Genomic DNA, 24111 nt, shown 5'->3' with positions numbered 1-24111 from the left:
TTTTTTGTGAGTCTTAGATATTTTTCTAGTCTGTCCTTGTAGATATCAAGCTATAGGAGAATATGTTTCTTGACGTCCAGGCGGGCTTCAAACTGGTAGACCGGGCATATCATTGTGAGTTATTCAGTATTATGTTATTCAATTATGGTCCATCTATATGTCCTGTGGGTAGACGGTCAGATTAAAGGCCCACGCTTTTATTTTCTCGTTAGTACTCCAACGATCTATATACAGATTCAAAATAGGACAAAAACCAATGTTCCAGAGCTCACAAATTAGTTTCCTCGACGGCAGTCTATTTTGTATTGGTATCTTTATGACCAGAAGTAGGTAAGAATCTATGTCTTCTAGTCTGAGCCTTTAGAAAGACAGTGTAGCTCTAAGATGGTAATGATCATGGCAAAATCATTCAAATGCATGGTTACGAGAGACAATCCACCCAAAAAAATACCTGTGCCTTGAATCTACTTTTGAAGCTACAACAAGAGTCTTTATCTAACTCTAATGACAGTAAAGTGTGGTGACCAAAGTGTCTATTTGATTATCAAACGCCGTTTGGTGGAATATACAAGGATAAGAAAGCGTACTTCTTCATTTATTAGAATCAATGAATGTTGCAGCCCGAAACCCGGCCCCTCCCGTCTGAAGTGTCTCGATATATAAGATAACTTTGTGGTCATTGTAATTATGTGGATGCAGGTACCCGATTCAGGTTGACCTCTCACACTAACACAGTAAAATTGATAAAATGATTCCAAGTACTGATTCTCTTTATAAAGAGATGATAGTAAGGACTTGTTGTGATTATCTCACAGGAATTTACTTAGACATGATACGCCTCAAGTTTCCTTCTAGCTGACGTAGCTAGGTTTATCTGAAAACTAGTAGCCGTATGAGAAAGACGTGGATGTCATTTTTTTTTTGAAACAAGACAGTCGCCTTCACGTAATACTCACAGCAGCAGTAGGTGCATGCACGGTAATACTTGCTTGCTAGTCTAACAAGAGTGTCAATCCGAACAGATAGGGTAACGTGACTGTGGGTACTCTTGCATGAAAGAAACTGACAGGATTCTCATAAGACACCAAAGACAAGACTTGAGAAAGGAGACTCGGGAAACTTGGGGAAATCATTTGTGGATCAACATATTCAAAGAAAAAAAAATTAACCAAATATTTATGAGTGGGGTTGAGTCAGCCCGATCGTGGTATAAATGAGCCCTAATAAGCCTTTGTCAAATAAAATCATAACCATCCCGTCGTTCTCATTCGGAACCCTAGGAAAAATTGTTGATTTCTGATCCCTGGGGCTAGGTAATAAAGGGTGAAGCCCTGTAATTAATGTTAGTAGTATAACCTACTTGCTGCGGTAAGCATCATGAAAGAGACCTCTTCAGAGCTACCAGTCTCTCGAGGTGTGGACTTGATGAGTGATGACCTAGTACTCACTTCTATGCAGGGAAGTATAATGCACAAACCCTGCCAAAATACCAGAAATTCTATCAATGCCATCTGTTCCCCAAAAACTTCAGAAGCCAGTAGAGGGAGCCAAACATTTTTATGCTAGTGTCACACGCATAAATAAGACCAAACCTATCCTCCCAACACATCGGCATATCGCACACCTCTCCTCCGCATACAAGCTCAAATGTAGACTCCTAGATTCTTCATGAGGCATAGTTTGTAATAAGTATCGGGCTGTCAGAGGCTTAGACTGATCTGAGTATGCAAATAATGTCAATCCGGCATGCCACTAAAAGCGACTTCTTAACTAAGCCCAGCTATCTCAGCTTGGAATTGATAGAAGAAAGTAGTCAAGCTCAATTACGCAAAACAAGGATATCCTCTCGATATCCTCGACAAGTAAGATATTTAAGGTGTCTGTCACCCTCGTTACATTTGGTTGGCAAAATGGATAGGCGCAAATATTGCAACTGTATACTCAACATGTCTCACGAGCGAGGTAAATATATCAAGTGTAATGATTGGAAGATCTATGAGGGCGAGGTGCAAATTGATTATGGTGTAGCATTTAAAACCTCAATTCTCGTCCAACTTGACATGAGCTTTGGGTCTAACTTTGGACATTTATCGATTCTGCATTTGGAGGGCTCTTGATCCACCTCTAGCTCGAGAATGAATCACGTCGACATGCACTTGTATACAATACCTAATGTACAGTTTTTAACGGAAACAAGCATATACTCTATCAAGGTTCACAGTCAAATCTCAATAGGAAAAAGCAATAATCTAAAACCAATCTTCTGCTCTTAGGCCTGGAATTCACATTCACGGTCTATCAAGAGAAAAGAATAAACCGGTATCAAAACAGAAAGATAACACAGCCTCAACATAAATAGTAGACTCCTTCCCTGGGCCTGGGCCGTGGCCTTTGAAGATATAAGGTAGTCAAATGACAGTGTCCATGTGTAGCAACATCTACCTGCACACCTATACAGGAACAAGTCACGTAGATTGGTTTATCAAGCGCCAAGATTTCATCGCAGGGAATACAACCTGGGCTGGGGTGATATATTGCAAGCGCGGGAAGCCAACACGATGATGCAGGGGAAGCGTGCCGTAGTATTCAAAGAACTGTGAGTGTAGAGAGTGGAGGTTCCTACAGATGGTTACACGTCGGGACTACAGGGACAGAGGAACCCCTTCATTCTTCCTCTTCCCTCTATTTCCCCCACCTCCCCCCCCGAGGAGGGGGAGGTGGCTGGAACGAGCAATCTCTGCCGTGCACGTTGCCACACCTGCAGGAGAGAGGACACCACCTTAGCGCCTCGACTTGTAGACTGGAACACGCTACTGCAACCCAGGCGTCTGTTCCCTGAAATGGCCAGATGTAATGTCAAAGCGGCGATGGGGTTCAATGTGGATGATCGTAGACGAGATACAAGAGAAGGGCAAAAACAAATAAAAAGGGTAGAAATGACCATGATTAGATCCCTCGTTCCTTCCTCTATTTTCTGCTATGTCTGGGTGACAAACACTCTGGACAATACAAAATAGGGCTCTATGTACCTAGTAACTTTTTCTTTTAGAGCTAGGTCCCTTAGATTGACCACATGTAGGCTCATGCATGGGAGTGGTAGACTCGAGATCCTAGTCAAGAGATTGCATATAAGCGACATGGTGCATTAGTCCGCGGGTCGCTTGTTGTCCGCTCACGATCTTCTCGTAGATTTATCTTTTTTCGCATGTGAAAGAAACATGGATCTTATCGGACTTTCATGCACGGTTGATTTTCGATTTGTGACACGCTCTCATTATTGGGTCACATCCACGTCCTCTCCGCGTAGCTCTGCTGTAGCTTAGGTATGTAAGAATCTTGTCTGAGTGGATGGGTGTGCAGACTTTGAAGGGGATCGGTCTGTTCGTTGTCCTTTTTGATCATTTCTCTACGTTTTCTGTTCTTTTTTTTTCGGCCCCCCTTTTTTATTCAAGTAGTTCTTTTTTTTTTTTTTTTTTTCAAATCTCATTTTCGAGTCTCGCTTATCTCCGAATCATCCTCCGCCAGATCGTTCGAAAATTTTGAATGGTCATGTCTGCCCCAGTGTACAATGACTCTGGTGGAGAAAGAGACGTTCATGTGTGGTGTGCACCTCATGATTGCCTAGGACCAGGAGGGGGAAAGAGATGGCACCAATCGATCGATGGGGCGTCAGCACGGCGACGATCTTTTCCAGAAGTTGTCAGCACGATGCGTTTCAAGGTCCCGGTTCCTCTTGGTCAGGCTCACGGGTCATTTCATGCACAGGGTTACAGATAGAGCGAGCTAGCCCCCTTTGGAGATAGGAGAACGGATAGCATGGGTACGTGGACCGGAGAAAGAGGACGGATCGGTATAGTACGGCGCCCTTTCATCCCGAGCTCTCACTCACGGATAGGATATGGGAGGAGTCGGACTAAAGGCATTCTCAGTGGCCTTTGGGATGTCTACCAGAGAGAATAATGACCGAGAGAGAGAGAGAGGGAGAGAAAGAGGCACCTGTTTTGGAAATGGACAGCTGATGGCTGACCTTGAACGAGGCCTTCAACCCTAGAGGCCGAGGTGGAGAAGAAGGGAAATGCAATTGTTTTTTTCCTTTCTTTTCTTTTGCTTTTCCCTTATGGAGAATGGAGTTAGGCTGCTGCACCGGTCAGCGTCCAAGTCTGTCAAAGCCGACTATTGTCCACTCACAGTCATATTCTTGGAATCGGACCTGCGGAGCCACCCTGTCTGCAGAAGGTGCGGATAATAATAATAATCATACCTCCCAATCATTCTGGAAGTGATTTCCTGGCGGAACAAACTCAGATGAGGGTCAAGACGCGGCCACTAGACTCCAGCCATCGCGTGCGCAAATTGCAGCCTGAAAGGTGCGCGCGCTTCTCTCGTCCTCTCCCTCTCTCTCTCCACCGATGATGGTTATATTCTAGAATTTCTCTAATCCCTGCCCAAACGCCGCATCCTGGTCCACGTTGCCTCATGCTCTGCAATAATCCCGAGGCCATACTGAACCTCTCAATGCGACCGGCCTCCAGTCTGGCCTAGGTAGATTGAGCTGATGTCTGACATAAGCCTTGCTCTGCGGACGCCACGCCGGTAGAGTTTCCATCAAGACATCTTGGCAGGTCTCCTCCTTCCCGCCGTCTGTGACCGGTCCCGTGGTCGATTGTGGACGTCGGCTGGTGGGGGATGTGGAAATAAGCCTCCCTTTTACGGTATGTCCGTCGGAGCCGTGGAGCACTGGTCATGACGACGATGGCGAAGGCGACGCGAGTTTTCTCCTTGATGAGGTCTTTGTGGGATCGAACTCGAAATCGAAATTGAAATCGAGCTCGAGGAACAACCACGCGATGGCGGTAAACCATCTGCTCACCAGGTAGAGATGACTCTCATCCCCCACATTTGCAGCTGCCCTGGTATTGTCAGCACCGTCGGTTACCTCAAGCTGGTCCGTGGTGCTCAGGCTTGGTGCGTGCACCAGTCTCTGCCTGATTCAAGTTTTCGGCCCCAATCCGAATTCCCCGCACCCAACGGGGCGCCTGGCGGCACAGCTTTTTGCCCTTTCTCCCCAGTCCGAGTAGCAGCTCAGTCCCCACGGGGAATGCAACAAGTAGACTACAAAGTGACCGTCCGAGATTGCCAAAGGGGAGGTGTCTCCTCGGAGCACTCTCTTCGCATGGCACTCGGGAAGAGTCACCTCCATGATCCAGAATGGCGAGGACGATTGTGCCACAAGAGGACCTCTATGCAGTAATGCACGATCCAGTACCAGAACGGCAGTAGTCGTGCCCATGACCTTCTAAGCGAGAGGGAAAACACGTTCCCTGGATCTTCCAGCCGTGGCCAGAAGCACGGCGGCCCAAGCCATGCCAATTACCCAAAAAGGGAATTGCATCGAAGAACGGCGCGGCTTCTCTTCCTTTTCTTTTTCCGTTTATTTTTTTGGATTTGTTTTTCTTTTTGGGGGGTTCTGTCCTCTGCTCATGTCCATTCCCGAGTTCTCAGCCGTCGCTTGATCCATCTTCCGTCTTCCGTCTTCCGTGCCATCCTGCGTCACCCAATTCCAGGCTTAGTGCCACTTCCCTTGTGCCCCCCCCCCTCTTGGCTCTTCTCCACTCCCCATCTTTTTTTTCCCCCGTGCCTGTCGAATGACGATCACGAAGGGGGCTCCTCTTCGGTTAGACCCGAACCAGGGACGGAGCCATCGGACGGGTCCCATTGGATCTCTGGGCCCATTCGGCTCAGTCCGATAGAGAGAGAGAGAGACCGTCGAGCAACATTGTCCCGAGTCCACCAACCGTGCGAATGCTGACTGGTCACTCCCCTCTCCTATGAGCAGGGATATCGATGCAGTTGGCCGGATCGGCCGGCATCAGACGGTCGGTGGTTGGCTCACGCCGCGATGAGAGCACGAGAGGAGTACGACATCGACCAAGGATTGGCAGACGACAAACCAGGCCCCCCGGTCTGCCCCTCTCTTTCATTCACTTTTCTCTGCTTTCGCCGACATCTCCAGATCCCCTGCCAATGATCCAATGTGGAAATGGCTCCAGGGGAGTGGAGTGTTCTCCAGACTGCATGTTCATCTCCATCCCCGGCTATCTGGTGTCTGCCCCAGTCCAAGCGGAGATGAGTGATGGGGAAGATAGGGAGATGAGAAGATACACGCTCGATGACACTTGAGCCCAGAACGCCCTAGCGAGTCAAGAAATGGAGTCTCATCCCCCAAGAATACAGAATACTACAGCCCCTCCCCAGATCAACTCTTCCCCGACCTGTCATCCCCCTGCGATCCCCTGCTCACCGGGCCTCTGAAACCGGCCTGGTGCTGTAGCCTCAGACCATGTTCTCTCCAGGTTTCGCGTGTCACGGTGCCTTTGCCACCCCCTATGGAACAAGAAAAACAGAAGTCTGGTTACGTCTTCTCCCCACAAAGGACTCGGTTCCCCGAATGGTGTCAATGCCAGACCGAGCGCTGAGCAGATGCCGAACCTTTGTCGTACGGCTTTCCGCTGAAGAAGACAGGTAAGATGGGGACCATGAGGCGGGAACGCTGACTGGATCCCTTTCATGTGCATTTCGTGTCTCTGGGGAAAAGATCGTGCATTCGTCTATGGTGCCAAGTCTATGGGCCCCGCGTACAACGTGTAGAGCGTGCACATTCTAGAATGTTACCCTCTCGGGGGGTGTTTCTCGTCCCCGTAGACGGTGCTCTCTACGGCTTGGTATCCCCTCACACCCGACGGATAATCCGACAAACATAACTGTGAGCGAGTGACCGGCAAGATCTGCCCGATGATTCCATCTGGTGCAGAATTTGAGAATGAGCTTCGCGAGGAACCTTCTGCTTCTAGAAGCAGTTTCTCGGCTTTGAGCGCCACGTCCCGATGGGGGGGGGGGGGGGGGGGGGGGGGGGGGGGGGGGGGGGGGGGGGCTCCAGGATTCTCTGAGGTTCTCGCCACAGGGCATTGTCATATTTTGCGCTTTGGTCGTCCAGTCAGTGACGAAGCGACAGAGTCAGCGAAGTTCCATTTCTGGGAAGAGCCATCTCATTTGACGCAAACTCCCATTCTAGCCTCCAAGGGTTCCCCCCATCATGACCCAAAAGGGTGAACGCCTCCGCACCGTCCCAGATTTCCGTCACGAGGAGCTCGGAGGGGGCGCTGCGAGTCTGGGTGTTCGTTGGATGTCTCACAAGTTCGGGATGGGGCCCCCGACGCGGCTTCAGAATGGCAACCCGAGCACATGTACAATCGACATCGGTCTAATATCGGCCCAAGCAGGGCAAATTAGGGTTCTGAGGTCTTACAGAAACTAGTGACCCCGAACCCTGTCTGTCAGCGCTAAGCAGGGGGGGAAGGTCAAGAGGAAGCCATTCACTGCGGTTGTAAAGACCCTCACCAGCCGGGCCTCCAAGCGGAAAGCCAGAATCGTGCGATGCGATGTTGTCTGATAGAGAGGATGTATCGGCCAATCAGTTTTCTGGTTGCCAACCAAGGCTCGCCCACAAGACTTGTCACGGCGCCCATGTGCCAAGGTGACGCCAACGCGTAGGACAAGAGTGCTTCACTCATGGCCACCAAAGCTTGGTGGCGCTCACTAGCGTTGGCGCACCTTTGATATTCGGTTGGGTCTCGAACGGGACCATTCTGGAGTATCGCATCTCCGTGTGAATGCTTCCCCCCGAGTCTAACCACCTTGGTGACTAGTGCGCGTTGAGTCTGTGCTGGTATCGGCAATCCTGTTGGTCCGTGACTGGTCTTCTCGGGGAATATATCAGGGATGTTGATTGGATGCTATTCCGATGCAGAGCACGGAGGAGACTCCCTCATCCGGGGAAAGTGTCTGGCATGATTCGCGCTAGACCCCGTGGAGGGGAAAAGAAGAGCAGCAAAAGAGCGAGCGGGACGCGGGAAAGAGGGGGGAAAATGACAGAAAAAAAAATAACATCAAAATTCACACGGGGAAAGGAAAAAAAAAGGGAAGAGAAAAAGGCAATAAAAGTGGAAACCCAGAAAGAGTTTGTGGAGAAGAGCAGGTACTGGAAAAGGCGCAGGGCAAACGGCGTGTGACCAGCACGCGAGGTACGGTTGTAAACACGACTATATAACCCACGCTGATCCGCCTCTCCTCAGAGTACGACTTCTGCCAGGCTCGTTGATCACTCCTTCTTGGTTGTATCTTCTTCCCATCTCCCCCGCGCGCCTCCTTGATCTTGCTCACCACCATCCTCAATCCGCTCGAGTGAGCCCCAACGCGCAAAAGATGGCGGTCAGTCAGTCGGTCGTTGGCCGTGCCAACGCCAAAAAGGCCCACGGTCTCGTGGGTATGCTGCAGAATCCTTATGTCTTCTCGACCTGTCTGTTCGCCTCTCTGGGATGTATCATGTACGGTTACGATCAGGGTGTCATGGGCCCTGTCCTGGTCATGGAGAACTTCAGGAACCACTTCCCGTACTTTGACGGATCCACCATTCAAGGTTGGCTCGTGGCCTCCCTCGAGCTTGGTGCTTGGGCGGGTGCGTTGATCAACGGTGTCCTTGCGGATCGCATCTCTCGAAAGTACGCTATGATGACGGCGGTGATTATCTTCACTATCGGTACTGGTCTGCAGACTGGTGCGCAGACTCCCGCCTACTTCTTCGCCGGCCGAATCGTCGGTGGTATCGGTATTGGTATGTTCAGTATGGTCATTCCACTGTACCAGGCCGAGATTGCGCCTCCTGAGCTGCGTGGTTCGCTGGTCTCTCTCCAGCAACTGTCCATCACCATCGGTACCGCCATCTCCTTCTGGCTGGACTACGGTATGCAGTTCGTCGGTGGCAACACCTGCAACCCCGAGGGCATTGCCAACCCCTACCTCCCCGATCACACCTACAACTCGGCTCAGAACCACGGTCACACCTGCTTGGGCCAGAAGACCATTGCCTGGCGTCTGCCGCTGGGTCTCCAGATCATCCCCGCCTGGATTCTCTTCTTTGGCATGTTCTTCTTCCCCTTCTCCCCTCGTTGGTTGATGATGAAGCACCGCGAGGAGGAGGCCCGTACCGCTCTCTCCAAGCTCCGCCGTCTCCCTCCCCACGACCCCCTGGTCCAGGCCGAGTTCCTCGAGATCTTGGCTGCCGTGAAGTTCGATGAGGAGACCGAGCGTGAGATGGTCGGCTCCGGTGGTGCTCTTGCTCCCTGGAAGGCTCTGTTCGCCCCCAACATGTTCAAGCGTCTGATGCTCGGTTGCGGAACCATGATTTGCCAGCAGTTCACCGGTATCAACGCTGTTCTGTACTATGCGCCCCAGATTTTCAGCAGTTTCGGTTTCTCCTCCACCAAGACCACCCTGTTGGCCACCGGTGTCACTGGTATCCTGCAGATCATCTTCACTCTCCCCGCCGTCGGTTTCCTGGACAAGTTCGGTCGTAAGACTTTCCTCATCACCGGTGCCGCCGGTATGTTCCTGTGTCACATCGTCGTTGCCGCCGTCGAGGGTGTCTACAAGCCCGAATGGGACAAGAAGGAGGGTCTGGCACAGACCCAAGGTTGGGTTGCCATCGCCTTCATCTGGCTGTTTGCCGTCAACTTTGCCTACTCTTGGGGTAAGTCCGAATGGATCATCATTGATCACCTATTTTTCTTTCTTTTTTTCTCCCCTTCCCCCCTGTCTTTTCCCCCACCAGTCCACTTTGCCATCCGACATGAAATACTGACAGGTAGTCTCACTCGCTAGGTCCCGTTGCTTGGGTCTTGACTCAGGAAATCTTCCCCAACAGTCAGCGTTCCCGTGGTGTCGCCATCGTCGCTTCCACCAACTGGATGTTCAACTTCATCATCGGTCTGACCACCAAGGACATGCTGGACTCGATGAAGTACGGTACCTACATCTTCTTTGCCATCTTCAGTGCGCTGGGTGGTTTATTCATTTGGAAGTTTGCTCCCGAGACCAAGGACAAGACTCTGGAGGAGTTGGATATCTTCTTCGGCGGCGCCAAGGAGAGTATTGCCGAGGCGGACCGTGCTCGCATGGAGCGCATCTACGCCGAGTTGGGTCTGGCTGGCGTCGAGAACGTCGAGGACCTCAAGGGCGAGAAGCAGCCCATCACCGAGGAGGTCGAGGCCACTCACCACGCTTAAGAGGCTGGGTCGCTCATGGGCTTTGCTCCGGCACGATGAATGTTGCTCTGGTGAATGAGTTATTGACTTGAATGTGGAATTAATTATGGTCGAGATATAATATGGCCGATTCGGAGATATTTTGACCTCCCCCTTCCTGGAATATGATGAATTCTTCTCATTTTGAATAGCCAGCTTGTCTATTAGAGTATTGCCACGAGAACGGTTCTGATTGAGCCTCGTCATGACAGATATACCTTTTCATTCGTGCCAGTACTAACTCCTATCTGGGGACATGGAAATTCAAATAGCAAAGAATTGATGCTACCTAGGACAACTGGAGTGCATTGACAGCCACCTTTCTCACTGGATCTTTCCCATCCATTCCCCCCACTTCAAAATTTCTCCCCAACTTCAGCTATAGAACCATCCCAATGTCTCTGCCATCTTCCATAATGACTATCCCTACTGTAGAAACGCCCTCATTCTATCATCCACACCCACACCCACACCCACATCCCCTCCTTCTTCCTCCCTCCCTCCCCACATCTCCACGCCCTCTTTTCCAACCGCCCCACAAAAGCCGGAGTCCTCCCGAAACTCCAACTCCACCTCGGCTCTCCGACTTGCCGAGAATCCCAATAGTCCAAGTCCAAGCAAAGTCCAAGCAAAGTCCAGACTCGTCAAAAGCAACAACAGGGCGAGACCCTCCAGTCGACAGATTATGCAACACAGCCCAGCACAAAACTCGCCCCTCTCTCGAATCGGACGGAAATGACCCCCTAATTGAAAAGCTACTAAACAGAAAGGAAAAAAAAAGGCCGCGACGCCCGACTCCTTCTCGGTAGCTGAGAAACATGAGGATTGCCGAGTCCTTCGAGTGGAATAGTGCATGGAGTGTCTGGATCCGGTCGAGACGGGAGGAATTGTGTGTGTTATTTTCCTTGAATAGTGGGTTCGTGGAAGTCTAGTCTCTGGGTTATTTTGGATATTGCGTGTGTCTACCGTGGATGTAGTGGGTTTAATGGTGAGAGGGTTGGTAGTGCGTACGTATGTGAGTACGTACGTATGTGTCTAGAGGTGGCTAAGGTTCTTGGTGGGTGGAATGGTCGGGTTACTCGACTGTACTATTTTCTTTGCTGGGTGGGTACCTGGAGTAGGGCTTTTGACTTTTACTCCCACAGATTCTTTAACAACTGCGACTTCAAAGTCAAAAGCGATTGCGGCGCGACCCGTCATGAGAAAACTGGATCTATTGAGGTTTTGACGCAGGAAACCGTATTCAAAGAGAAGTAGGTAGGATGGTTTTCTGACAATCCTCAAGATCTTCTAAATCTGGAGTATTTCCCGCGCACATCTTCTATTGGGAAAAAAAAACAATTATTCGATCCGTCGTTCCTTCGTAAGCGAATCTATTCCTATGAGGGCCAAGTAGAAAACCTCGGGACACTAATGAATCGTATGTTGATACTGATTCCCCCATCCGCTGTAGGGCTAAAATCTTATATTGAAACCTGCCGATTTTCAAAATCAACGTGTTGTTGCCCTGCATCACTGGAAAGACGTGATCGATAATGCAACAGACAGGACACGAGATGCAAGATATTGAGACACATTGCGTGTTTGCCGCAAACAGCTGCAGCATTTGAAGAGGGTAGATGGAAATTCGTCGAAAAGCGCATATTTGGCACTACTCAAAAGTTGTATGATTCAAATGAGGTGCAATCGCATGCGCAGCGCTGATCCCAATCATGTCAGGATGCAGCTTCCAATATCGACTTCACTAAGTGGCCAGGGAGACAGTAGCGCTCAAAATTCTGAAAGTGAACCTTTTGCTCTCCAACTTCTTCCAAATGAAACCATCCAGTCTCTCGGAGGAAGCGCACTTTCAGATCTGCACCTCCCCCCACCTCCATAAATAACGTCCACGCGCATTGTAGATAGCAATTTGTGCGTCGCATTCGAATGCCAATAAACTTCACCGTTGAAGGTAGCTGTTGCATTCTTACCAATAGCCGAGGCAATGAGCGCTTTGCCACCAAGGTGCTCTTTGATCAAATGAGAGATTTTATGAGCCACATCGGTGATTGTCACCATTGCCCTGCCATCGGACTTAGCAGACTCAGCCTTGAATTCATCTCAAGTTATCACGGGCAGTTAGGAAATAGGGGTGCCACGGGTGTCGACCGCTTGATATTCAGCTTTTTTTTTCTTTCTTTCTTTTTTTGCAACTGCTGGAGTCTTGCTATTTCAATCTAACTTGCCTTGAATTCCTTGAGATTGTATGCCAGGCCGAGCTGTTTCCATGTCCAGATCGCCCATGTTATCGGGCCATACTGCCACACCACAACCGGGTCCTTGTTGAAATCGGTAATATTGACCCGGCCGTATTGCTTGGGGACTTACTGCATCACCATCCAGCCCAGATGGGTGTACCAGAAGTCCCTGCGCACAAGCACATGGTTTTCTTTCTGTGTCGGTGTAGCGGTGGTAAGCACGGTGGCCCCTGGACCATCATCGGATAGAGCCCTGGACGGCACCAACACCAACGGAAACGGGGTGAATTTTGAGCGGAGTCGATGCTCTGTATGAGGAATGGGCCCAGAGGTGGTGACATCCTCTCGAGGGCCAACAAAGCTTCGTCGATGAAATCACCGGCTGTTATTCCCAGTCTAGTATTAAAGTAGTCGAAAATGGCAACGGCGGCTGTGGCGCGCTTGAGTGGACAGTAAAACGCCGCCCACGAGGCCCATGCACGGAACCACGATAATGAAGGAACAGACTCAGCCAACTGGTACGTTGATATTAGTTTTACAGTGTGATGGGCATCTCAGTGAGGTGAGGCTTCTTACTGGGCATTGTGGATAGTCTTGGACCTTCGTCCGCTTATTTCAGGGGCCGCCATTCTCTGTCAGTTGAGTGGTGCTTTCTCAACGCTGTGCAAACTATCGAGCAGGTGATCTTTTCCCCCCCGAGCAACGAGAAACGTGCAACACTAAAAAGAGGAAAGTTTCGCAGAAAAGCCTACAACATACTACACAGCCAGATAATTTGTTCCAACCCTAAGGTGGTCGATCCGCCCCCCGCCGCGCCGGATTTAGCAGTGCCATCACATATTTGCTGAGCTTAGGTTGCTGACAGTTTTTTCTGGGAGTACCTAATGTTTCTACTAGGTACAGTGAAACATAGCCATAGCAACTTATCATACTCAGCGACCCAAGTCGTTATATCCAAATAACCCCCTATCATATATAGGTAGTTGCGAGGAGCACTACTACACCTTGAAATGTCTTAAAGAAGCCAATTGGACCGTCTTCTTTGAAAGGAATTTCCCCTGTAAATTTATGGTCTATGGATGAGACCATGGTGCATCACGATTTAGCATTCTGACAAGATCAAATCAGCGCTTGAACTGGATCAAAGGTGTTGTAGGTGGATCGATCACCCGGCCTCGTACCCGAGCACGCAGGAGCGGGAGCGGGTAGTGGGACCGTCAATTGCATAGTCGACCCGCCGCGAGTAATTCAGCCTCAGGGCTACCGTACCTCTGTGATGCAGGCGAATTATAGCGGGTGCAACCCTCATTCTTTGCTTTTTATGCTCGAATTCGCTTTGGGATATACCCCCAAGAGGAATTTAGGACAGTGTTGCGAGCATGCATTGCAGATTGGGCGGCTCATTCGTGGTACAACCACTGAACAGGCGCAGTCAAGGCAGGGATTCCGACTACTGACGTGGCCAACACACAAGGCGTTTTTTGCGGGGTTGGTCCTGCTGTTGGATCTTCACTATCTACTTTTCTACATTAATATCAGGTTCAGCTCTGGTCGGATGGCTCACCTCTCACGGTCTTCTCCCGAGTGCCTCCCCATGACACTTGTATAATGACTGCCGCGTCACGCGCTGCCGCGGTACTTTGTGCAGAAAACATTGCTCTCAACTACCTTCTGCATGAAATCCCCGAGTCACCGAAACGTCAGCCTATCGAGCAATTTAAAGGCTCAAAGAAAGGGTACATACTTCCTTTATCTAAAGAGAGAGATTTAGTCGAAACCCTCTCCTTTCTCGCAAAAACCCAAGATGGCCCAACCTACATCCCTGCCATGTGTGTTGAGCAGGACCTTGACGGCGTGGCATTGAAGGCTCTGTTGGCAATCAACAAAGAGACATACACAGATGGAAGTGAAAAATTATTGAGGTTATGTAATCGATTTGAAAGCATCTTCGATGTTCTTCGCAAGTCACAATATGGTTTGTGAATAAGTCCCTGCATATTTTGGATGTTGTTTTTGACCATGAGCTTCATCAGAACGCGGCAACTCCGTGGAGACTACAGAAGAACTTCTTGTCCGGATTGTGCAAATGTGCTCGACTCGTATTTCTCACAGATTGCGGTTTACTGGCACAAAGGGTCAAGGCGCCGAAAAGTCCATCGAATATCTTCTGCAGCGGGCAATTAAAGGAATCGAGGAAATAATTCCCGAGAAACTACTGCAGTCTAACCTCGAAAAAGCAAAGTCATTGTTCGAAACCGAATCAAAAAGTGTGATCCAACTTGTCAATGATTGGCAGAAGTATAGGGTTACACCTCGTCTCAAAGCCATTGTCGAACAAATGGATCGATTAAACACTGTTCCGGACCTAGGACAACTTCTCGGTCTCATTCCCACTGGTCCCACTAAAGAGATTGATAATAAAGAATTTGCCCCTACCCTGCTCGATATAATCCAAAAAGTTGCTCGATATCAAGAAGCAGCGAGGATACTCTACCGCATTGCCAAGAAATTCCCTCCTGTCCGAAACATCAAGATTGAACCAGCCACTCTTCCTGAAGAGGCTTTCAAACGAGTTCAGCTGACAGCATACTCTCCGAATCTTAAAACTGCAATGGCTCGTCTAGGAAAAAAACAGACTAAACAGCAGGATCTCTCACGCGTCTTTCGTTTAAAAAAGGGGGACGAAAAGAGGGATTTCACAAGTGAATTCGCCAAGCAGGCTAAAAAGACTCTAAAGGAAGCCAAAATACACGCAGAGATCCAACTGATTGCCTATTGCGAATTAAAATCCTCCCCACTGTTCCCACGTGTTATTGCCTCCAGCAAAGATGCCTGCTTCTTGTGTGATCAATTCATTCAATGCCATGGCAAAATGCACACTGCGCGAACACATGGACGATTGTATCCTGGCTGGCGGCTCCCAATGCTGTCATCTTTCAAGAAGCTGGAGCACCAATTCAATCAACGTCTTGCTGAGTTTGCTCGAAAAACCATTGCGGTACGAGATAAGGGCCAGATTCAGCGTCATCCTTGCCCGAGGGAAAGTACATTGCTTTGTCTTCCAGTCTCCGCGTCAACTTTGAGTGCTATCAAAGACATACCCCAAATGATGAAGAGCTCAGTGTCACTCTCCGCATCAACAATAAGGGCTGTGAAAGAGACTATAAAGACAATGGAGAGCTCAGTGTCACTCTCAGCTTCAACTTTGAGTGCTATGGAGAAGAATATTAAAACGACCAGGAGCTCCGCGTCAAATTCGAGTTCTCGGAAAGATACTACTAAAACGATAAAGAGCTCTGCGTCCCTCACTGCGTCAACTTCGAGTGCTGCGAGAGATACTACTAAAGCAACGAAGAGCTCGGCGGCACTCTCCGTATCGACTTTGAGTGCTGTGAAGGAGTGTGCCAAAACGAAAAGGAGCTCAGTGTCACTCTCCGAATCAGCTTTGAGTGCTGCGAGAGATACTACTAAAGCAACGAAGAGCTCTATATCACTCCCCACATCAGCCTTGAGTGTTGTGGAGGAGAATACGAAAATAATAAAGAGTCCAGCAACACTCTCTGCGTCAAATTTGAGTGCTCTAAAGAACACTACCAGAATTACAGAGAGCTCAGCATCACTTTCTGTGTCAAATTCCAGTGTTGCGAAAGATATCGCTAAGATGACGAGTAACTCGGTGTCTTTATCCGCTGGTGCCCAAGGATCTTCAATTGCCAGCCCTCCTGGCTCAGCTATAGGCGTGCCTCAACACTCTCAAGTGCTAGAAACATGTGCTTTGGAACCTCATAATCTCTCCACAGAAGTTAGGACTCCGCCAATCTCGTCGCAAATCTTTCTAGCTGGCTCTCTGAATATACACCTCGAAATAGAAGAGAGTCCTGATGCGAGACTCACAGAAAGAGGCCTTGCGGTCTCCATCGAAAAACTTCAGCTCGAGCAGACTACAGGATTGCCTTTGGAATCTCTTGTAGTAGATGCCTGGGAGCCAGGACTCGAGATAGAAAAGACATTTGAGCTTCCACCAGATGGAACCCTCTACGTCACGGCTCAAAACTGCGCCGTGAAGATTGTGCTCAACAAATCGGTCGCTTATCACAGTCAGCCTACCTTGCAGTCCCACATGACAAACAGGGACTCAAATATTTGACTGCGACAAGCCCGGAGCCTAGGATCAATTCCTGTGGCTTAGAGACACCTTTTAATGAGGTGTCAAGTGGACAATGGCAGTACAATATTCTACCGACCATGACAGAAAGATATGTCTCTGTCGGCTCCATCACCATCGCCCACTCCTGGAAGCAATGAACGAGCCTGCAATTTCAAGAGAATACCAGACACAACTGAGAAGTTCTCTTTTACCTTTTCAAAAAGATCATGTGGCCAAGCAGAAAGAGAAGGAAGCCGCCGGCATCTCCGTCCCAGCCTGGATCGAATTCTATCAATTTCTCAGCGCCATCTCAGATTCCCAGACTGGCAAAGAACTCTTCTAACCTCCACCCTCAAGCATGGAACAGTAAAGCACTCAGCTCGACGTTTCAGCGAAGGGTTTAAAAACGTCGACCGGAATTTCGTGCATCCTGCTCGCAGCACGATCGGCCCGAAGTGAATGAGCTTAGCATCACCGACAACACATTTTGATGAAGGCAATATTGAATTTCTCATCAATATTGACAGTGTTGGTTGTGCGAGGCACCGTCAAGGTTGCTGTTTTCCCATGGCCTGCTTGGGCAACATTTGTGGTGAGGATGGATAAGTTTGCCATTTTCGGCAGGAGGGACTTTGGACATCCCGTTTGGGAAAAGCGATCCCGTGGGACAAATCAGCGCTGAGTTTGCGAGTTCTTATCCTCATGTGGTTGGATCTTTTTTAGTCAAATAGGTGCTATTGCTCTTCTTACCTACTTGTTTGACAGTTTCGCCAAAGCTCTTAGGTCATACTTTTTTTTCGTATTCTGATAGCTTTTTCGAAATTAATAAATTTTAATATGTTGGCTAAGACGCATGTCCGCAGTATAAAAGGCTACGCATGGCACTTTGTACACCAGGATAGGAAAGGAGTCTATGCTGCAGTGGAAACTATTTCCATTTTGAAAAGTTCGATTGCCGGCTAATCTTATTCGTGCATGAATATCGTAGTGTGCTTTGTCGATAAGAAAATCACTACGGTACAAGATACAATAGTGATGGTGATTGAGACAAGTGCGGGGCAATCATCGACTCGAGGGAAAAGTTCTCACACAATCGACGTCTTTTCGGGTACATCGTCGGTGCAGAGTGTCTACTTGGCAAAGTCGCACCGGGTTTGGAGACCCGCATACTTTCTCTCTTTACGAGTTGCAAAGGCTACTTGTCGTGATAGTCCATCTACAATCGAAGACTCGGATCTTCTCTGTGCTTCCCCACATCTTTAACCTTTTGACTGTAAGAGGTTGAATGCCGATTTGATATCAAAGATGACAGTTTGAAATTCTGCCCAACTCAAAGATCTACATGTACATCATAAGTAGTATCCCACGCCTGTCCCTGTTCCCCGTTCCACATGTCATCACGCGACAGGCAGACACTTGCTTTCCTTCAGGGCGCACAATCTTTTCGATTCATCAGTCCTGGAGCAGATCCGTTCTCAGCCTTCTGCTGATCGTGGTTCCCGTATACCCTTATACACTTTCGATTGACAGTTATGAGCATGCTACAAGACTCCGAGGTGACCTGGAAGATCGGTCTGGTTTTGCTAGCTGTTGGCGCTGTATACACTGTTCTCTCTCTGACTTTTCCCAAATTCCCTCTGAATCAATCTTTTCAACGCGGTCGAAGGATCCCCACGGCAAGGACTCCACGGCAGTCAATCTCGCCAGATACAAAGCAGCCCACGAGTATTCCTCCCACCACAGGCTATGAGCATATTCTACCGCCTCAGCGGAGAGGCGCTCTCTCTTTGCTACCCAATTTATCCATACCCAGACGGGAAGTGCCAGAGACTCAAGTCCTCCAAACCCTCTTACCGATGGCATCCAACTATGAAAACAGCAAAGAAGATTTCCACACACCGACTGGATTCTCCATGGACGAGATCCACGCCCTGGGTGATTTTCCTGACTATGCCGCACTCAGCGGCGTTCCTCTGCCGGGTCCATACCTAGAACACGACATTCAAACGGCTAGGCCTCGACCATACCGGCCATTCAGATGGTCCTATCACCAAACGATGTGTGAGTCACGGTCATCCATTCTGTTTGTCATTTGTGGTCAAATTTTTTGGTGGATGTCTAACCTGATTAGCACTAACAAAACTGCAAACTGACTGGTGGATCGAACTCGAGAACACCTACAAAGCTCGCATTGCGCAGCGCAAAGAACTCTTTGCCCGAAATGGAAAATCCGTGCTCGATGCTCTTCCAGGCTCTGAGCTAGCTTGCAAAGAGCTCATGGAGATGGTCATTCAATTTATTTGTGCGCGATATCCGCAGCATTTCATGCTCGAGAACAAGCGTATTCTCCATAATCATATCCTCGGTACTCAGCAGGATGTTCGCGCGAAGCCACCACTGGAAGTGCTCTTGGACAATGTGCCAGAGGACTTTGCACTGATGATGCGCGACGAACAAAGTGGACATTACTTTCTACGCGCAGCGGTCGTCTGTTCGGCACTTGGATGGAATGTGCAGACCAAGATCGGCAAGCAACTGCAACAGATCCATGCGCCGATACCGGATTACAAGGAAAAAATGCAATTCTCGATGGATCGGTAGGTCTCTCTTATATCCTTTTGATTAATCACTCGGTAAGGGTGGTGTGTTCATTGAGAGTGATACTCTAGCTTCTTCACCAAAATGCCGACCGACAAGCCAATTCAACGAGGATCGTGGGGCCTCGAGGTCGGAGAGCCGCTTTACATGCCACCAGGCGATCCCCATGAAGCCCTTCGTAAAGTACAAGACCCGGCATTGAAGACAGAAGAGTGCACTCTTCGGGTGGATTGGCAGACTCTTCGTCGTCTTCCCTTGTCGGCATCTATCGTCTTTAACTTTAAAGCTCTTTTTACTCCTGTCACCGAATTTCGCGACGAACCTTGCGTGCCCGCACTGATTGCGAAAATCTTGAAAGAGGGCAAGCACAGCTTGATGGAGTACAAGGCAGTGTGGCATGTTCAGCATATGCTTCTGCCTCAATTAGAAGAATGGATCAAGGAGCAAGCGGCAAATGGACTGATGCCTGAGAAGTGGCAGGTATCCACGCTCGAAGACAGTCCATGGTTTAAAGGATGGGAGGAGAAATGGCACCGCCAGCAAGGCTTCTGAGACAGATGAACTCAATCTCATGGCAGGAACTGGGGGACTGAAGAATTGCAATGTACTCAATCTCACTGACCTTTCACCTTTTTTCTTTAGTATCTAGACTCGGGGGTAATATTTCATTAGCAGGTACGGGAAATCAATTGCCCACATACACGCACATAGTCTACTACGGCTACATACACACATCTCAAGGCAAGTAGAGGGTCCGGTCCGCCCCTGAATTTCCGTTCACGTCTTAATCATAATTAGTGCTGTGCGCAACCTCCCCCTGCAAGCTCAAATCGTTGGCGAATCTTTCACAACTCTTCTGCATGCGCGCATATGCATCGCTCCCCAGCACCAGTCGAGTGACCTTGCCCATCAAGGGACCGGCCATTCCAGTGCCCGTGACTGCCTCGAAGATGCGCTCTACTCCCTTCTGGGGATCGCCAGGCTGTTTTCCATGGACAGTCAGGAACTTGCGCATAACTATGCCCACGGGGTCATCATAGTAAGGAGGAACGGCGGCAGGGTCGGGACTTGCGTTGGCCAACTTTGACACGAATGAATTAGCAAGCGCTCCAGGGCCTTGAGTTGAGACTGTCACTTCGAATCAAGAGGATCCAAAAAAGACTCACCGCGTCGACAAAATTTGTGCGGAAGTTGCCGGGCTCGACAATCAGCACCTGGATGTTGTGAGGCGCCACCTCCTTGGCAAGCGCTTCGGAGGCAGCCTCTAGCGCGGCCTTTGAAGCACTGTATAAAGAGCACGCCGGTAGGGGATCCCGAGCGGCACCGCTGGAGATGTTGACAATAGTCCCGGACTCCTGGGCGCGCATCACAGGAAGGACAGCCTGCATAGTATACAGTGGGCCGAAGAAGTTTGTCGTCATTTGTAGAGTTGCTTCTTCGTCGCTACAATAACCATGTCAGAAATGGGGGTTCACGGTCCTCAATTTCTTCATTGAACAAGTTGCTACGTACGTGATTTCTTCACAGGCGGCCAGGATCGAGTAGCCAGCAACGTTGATCAGATAGTCAATGCGACCAAGAGCATGGATTTTGCTCGCAATGCTCGCCTGGGACTCAGTCATGTCTAACTCCGTCACCAAGCCTCCAGCTCTCTCGATCTGCTCCACTGCAGCGGCGGCTTTTGTCTTACTGCGGACAGAGCCGATTACACGATGGCCCGAACGTAGCACATGAAGGCACATTGCAAGGCCAAAGCCATTGGATGCACCCGTGATGAGCCAAACTGGAGATGACATTTTGTACCGAATCGTGAAAGTGTCAGGGATGAGACACAAATTGGAGGGAGACGTGTAAATTCTTGCCCAGTTGTCGCGCCCAGGAAGAAGAGAGAGGATTCCAATGTGATCGCTCTCAGAAATACCCTACTACCTCATATGGTCGGCCTTAATTTCTGAGCATTCGACAAATCAGCTTAGGAGAATTGATCAATCGACTAGGTAAGCACGCCACTTACATACCTAGTCTACTTTTACACCCGTCTCGGTGTGAACATCGATTGATGTTGAGTGAGGGCCCATGCCCCTCTGTCGTGTTTCTGCGTTATCTTAATTACAGTGCGACATTAAAATCTACGAGTCATGCTTAACAAGTCACTGTCCGTCGCTGTTCCTGGGGAAGACAAATGCGTATCATCCGAGTGACGCGTTGGAGCAATACCGTCAAGTTGTCAAGTACAGAAGGAGACCAGACGTGACCGGAGATAAGCATTTCAGAAATACCCGACTGGGGCCCGAAATTCCGAAATTCCGATTTTGTAGCAGCCGAGGATTCCCCACTTCAGCCTCCAACGGTGGGGCCAAGAACAGCGGTGGAGTCGCTCGAATGGGTATCATATACCCAGCGCTACTCTTTGATTATTCCAATGTCCACAGTCCAGCTGCTTCTCGGTTCTTCAAATCGTTTACCTGATAGGTACAGTAGCGCTGGCAAGGTGAAAGATGGAATTGGAACTAGTCTATGTTGTTGATCAATATCATTTCTTTTTAACATTCCAAGCGTATCAAGATTCAACCGATGCGCCAGGGATACAGTAGTCACCTTACCGCAACTGCCAACATGTCCGCCTGGTTTCAATTCCATCAAGAGATTGAACAATTGACGGGAGAGAATTCTGAGTGAGGATGACAAGCTGAGTCTATGGTGCTTTGATGTTTTGGAGCTGATCAAATAGCTGATGTAATGTGGATTCAGGTTTTGTGTAGGTCTGATAATTCATATTCTATGTTGCCTCGCTTCGTCCCGTATTTAATTCTGAAGAGCACAATGACTCCGCATCTAGGTAAACTAGCTTTTGTATAGTCCATTGGTGGTAACGAATAAAACTTAAGTGGCAGGGGTTCTCAACCTCAAAACGGAAACGTGACTTCCCCGCCAACGGTACCTGGACGTGTGGCTTAGCGCCTAGAAGTCCGCCTGGGCATTTAGCTTCAAATACACATGCACTGCCTGAAGGTTTATACAATGGAGTCGCCTGTATGCTTCGAAGCTCTCTTCAAGTGTTTCGGATACATATGCCTGAATTTGGATGACAGCTGCTGAAACATGACTGACACAGTTCTGTGTAATAGTGACCTTGAAATCTTGGTGCGAGTATGAAGAAGTATGTTTTTGGACTTACCCACCATTGAATAGAGCAATAGGGCTGGGGGACAACTTTCACTTTTTCAGCTAGACTGTCGAATCATTCGCGGAAAATCGAAGGTGACTTATATGTATGTCTAGCTAATTTACTACCCGGACTCATTAGCCAATATCTTTGAATACCGGTACAGTGAAGCAGACTGTAAAAGACTCATATGTGGTAATTACTATAGACTAACTGCGGCAGTTCCTTGATTGTTCCGTGGCCGCTGCCGTATGTTGTGCCAGCGCCTGGCAATGGAAATCGAGTACAGTGCCAGCTTTGACGGTACCTATAGTTTGCGGTGACTCAAGGGTACCGACCTGACATAGATCAGTTTTTTGTAAGTTTTTGATGTGGATGCCAGCTGTCAACCTTAATCGCTTGTGCATTCTAATACTATCGAAGCTGACTTTTTTGACATAGAAACTGTCCGCACGTGTATTTCCTTCATTACCGCTCACACTCTCCTCTGATCTGGAAAAAAAACAGAGATTCATCAGCCCTGTCGAGTTCATCCCCGTCTTTCATTTCTCACGCGGAGCCGCTGAATGTGATTGAAAGAGATTATGTACATTCACAGTATATCTTAGCTCTCTAGCCAGAAACAAGAATTTCGAGTCTCAACACTGACAGTATGTCTATCGTCACGTGTGATAAATTGGCCAGGAAAGACAATCCGATGTTGTACTTCAATGGCAAATCGGTATTTAGCTTGGGGCGGTGGCAGATATTGGTTCCAAGTGCCATGGGCTGCGCTATGATCTGACGCCTGCTGTGAAATACGGCGGTTGAGCCAGGATCCATAGAAGGAGCCTGCCGCAGAAACCTCGAAATCAAGACACGGGTGAACACCGGTCAGAATAATGCCAGCTTTTACTGGTCAGGGCCTTTGACGGAGGGGTTGGCGAGGATTGATGGCGAAAACAAGAGAGGTGCATCTTGGCCACTTTCAAACTTCGCCCTCTTCTCTCCTGCCTGATGATTCATTGTCGCTGCGGCCCTGCTCGCGATCTGAACTTTCTTCCTCCCCATTGCTGTCTCTATCAAGCTCCTCCAGCTCGTCGGCGAGAGGGCTTATCCGCTCATCCAGCATATCCAGATCCTCTAGTTGTTGCCGCGGGGGTAGTTTCCACAAACTCGTACCGCACACACGGTCCTTTGTCAACAAGTCATCGATGAATTGATCGACATACGTCAGAGTGAACGAGTCCCGAACTCGGCGCTTGATCTTTCGATAGTCAAGCAGAAGCGGCTCCAGTGTTTTGTATACATCGACGGCATCGAAGGTGAGCCGCACGTAAAAAGCAGCGAGAACTCGGAGGTACTTGAAATCTCCACGCGTCTGCACCACGCCACTATCGGGATTCTCGCCCTCGTCGTCGCTGCCAGGATCCGAAAAATTGAGGTACTCGAGAACGATATCTCGGCTAGGATTGAGCTGAAGAAGCTTGAAGGCAAGGCAGAGGAAAGGTGTCGGCTTTTCGGAAACACCGTATGTACCACCCACGCAGCTCAGTTCCACGGCGCGATCGCACAGGGTTGCAGCATTCAGTCCGAAGCATTGTTCTTTCCAGTAATAGGAGTCTGTAATGCGGTCGCGCACGGCCTTTTCGAATAAGGTGACGGGGTTGACACCGCGCACTAGAGGGCCGGAGTAGCCTCGATTGTCGAGGAAATTACTGGCATCCGCACGGTGAGTGGCCATGTCGAGAATGCGGGGGTGAAGTTGAAGTCGCGGTTAATTTCACGGTGGAGGAAGTAGCTTTCCTGAAGACTCGCGTGGGAGGTTCGAAAAACCGCCGAGCG

At 49.2% G+C, this 24111-nt stretch overlaps 6 protein-coding genes across 6 annotated transcripts; 3 read left to right on the top strand and 3 right to left on the bottom strand.

The window, feature by feature from the left end:
• Positions 1–4990: 4990 nt before the first annotated feature.
• On the bottom strand, positions 4991–5200 carry POX_a00614 (uncharacterized protein; the record flags this gene model as incomplete). Its single annotated transcript, XM_050109553.1, has 1 exon — positions 4991–5200. The coding sequence occupies one exon, from the start codon at positions 5198–5200 to the stop codon at positions 4991–4993; it is 210 nt and encodes a 69-aa protein (XP_049973321.1).
• A 3062-nt stretch (positions 5201–8262) lies between these two features.
• On the top strand, positions 8263–10121 carry POX_a00613 (uncharacterized protein; the record flags this gene model as incomplete). Its single annotated transcript, XM_050109552.1, has 2 exons — positions 8263–9586; positions 9718–10121. The coding sequence occupies 2 exons, from the start codon at positions 8263–8265 to the stop codon at positions 10119–10121; spliced, it is 1728 nt and encodes a 575-aa protein (XP_049973320.1).
• A 3863-nt stretch (positions 10122–13984) lies between these two features.
• POX_a00612 (uncharacterized protein) lies at positions 13985–16523 on the top strand (the record flags this gene model as incomplete). Its single annotated transcript, XM_050109551.1, has 3 exons — positions 13985–14351; positions 14410–15374; positions 15669–16523. 3 exons carry the CDS (start codon positions 13985–13987, stop codon positions 16521–16523), a joined length of 2187 nt encoding a protein of 728 aa, XP_049973319.1.
• Positions 16524–18379: 1856 nt separating this feature from the next.
• POX_a00611 (uncharacterized protein) lies at positions 18380–19673 on the top strand (the record flags this gene model as incomplete). The annotated part of the gene is made up of 3 exons (XM_050109550.1): positions 18380–18584; positions 18655–19120; positions 19193–19673. The coding sequence occupies 3 exons, from the start codon at positions 18380–18382 to the stop codon at positions 19671–19673; spliced, it is 1152 nt and encodes a 383-aa protein (XP_049973318.1).
• Positions 19674–19905: 232 nt separating this feature from the next.
• On the bottom strand, positions 19906–20917 carry POX_a00610 (Oxidoreductase claN; the record flags this gene model as incomplete). The annotated part of the gene is made up of 3 exons (XM_050109549.1): positions 19906–20202; positions 20288–20564; positions 20634–20917. The coding sequence occupies 3 exons, from the start codon at positions 20915–20917 to the stop codon at positions 19906–19908; spliced, it is 858 nt and encodes a 285-aa protein (XP_049973317.1).
• Positions 20918–23254: 2337 nt separating this feature from the next.
• On the bottom strand, positions 23255–24010 carry POX_a00609 (Pre-mRNA-splicing factor; the record flags this gene model as incomplete). Its single annotated transcript, XM_050109548.1, has 1 exon — positions 23255–24010. The coding sequence occupies one exon, from the start codon at positions 24008–24010 to the stop codon at positions 23255–23257; it is 756 nt and encodes a 251-aa protein (XP_049973316.1).
• Between the last annotated feature and the right edge of the window lie 101 nt (positions 24011–24111).

This window comes from Penicillium oxalicum, chromosome I, assembly GCF_001723175.1.
Source record: "Penicillium oxalicum strain HP7-1 chromosome I, whole genome shotgun sequence".
NCBI lineage: Eukaryota > Fungi > Ascomycota > Eurotiomycetes > Eurotiales > Aspergillaceae > Penicillium > Penicillium oxalicum.
Note: the sequence above shows the minus strand (reverse complement) of the source record. Positions and strands in the feature narration are given on the sequence as shown.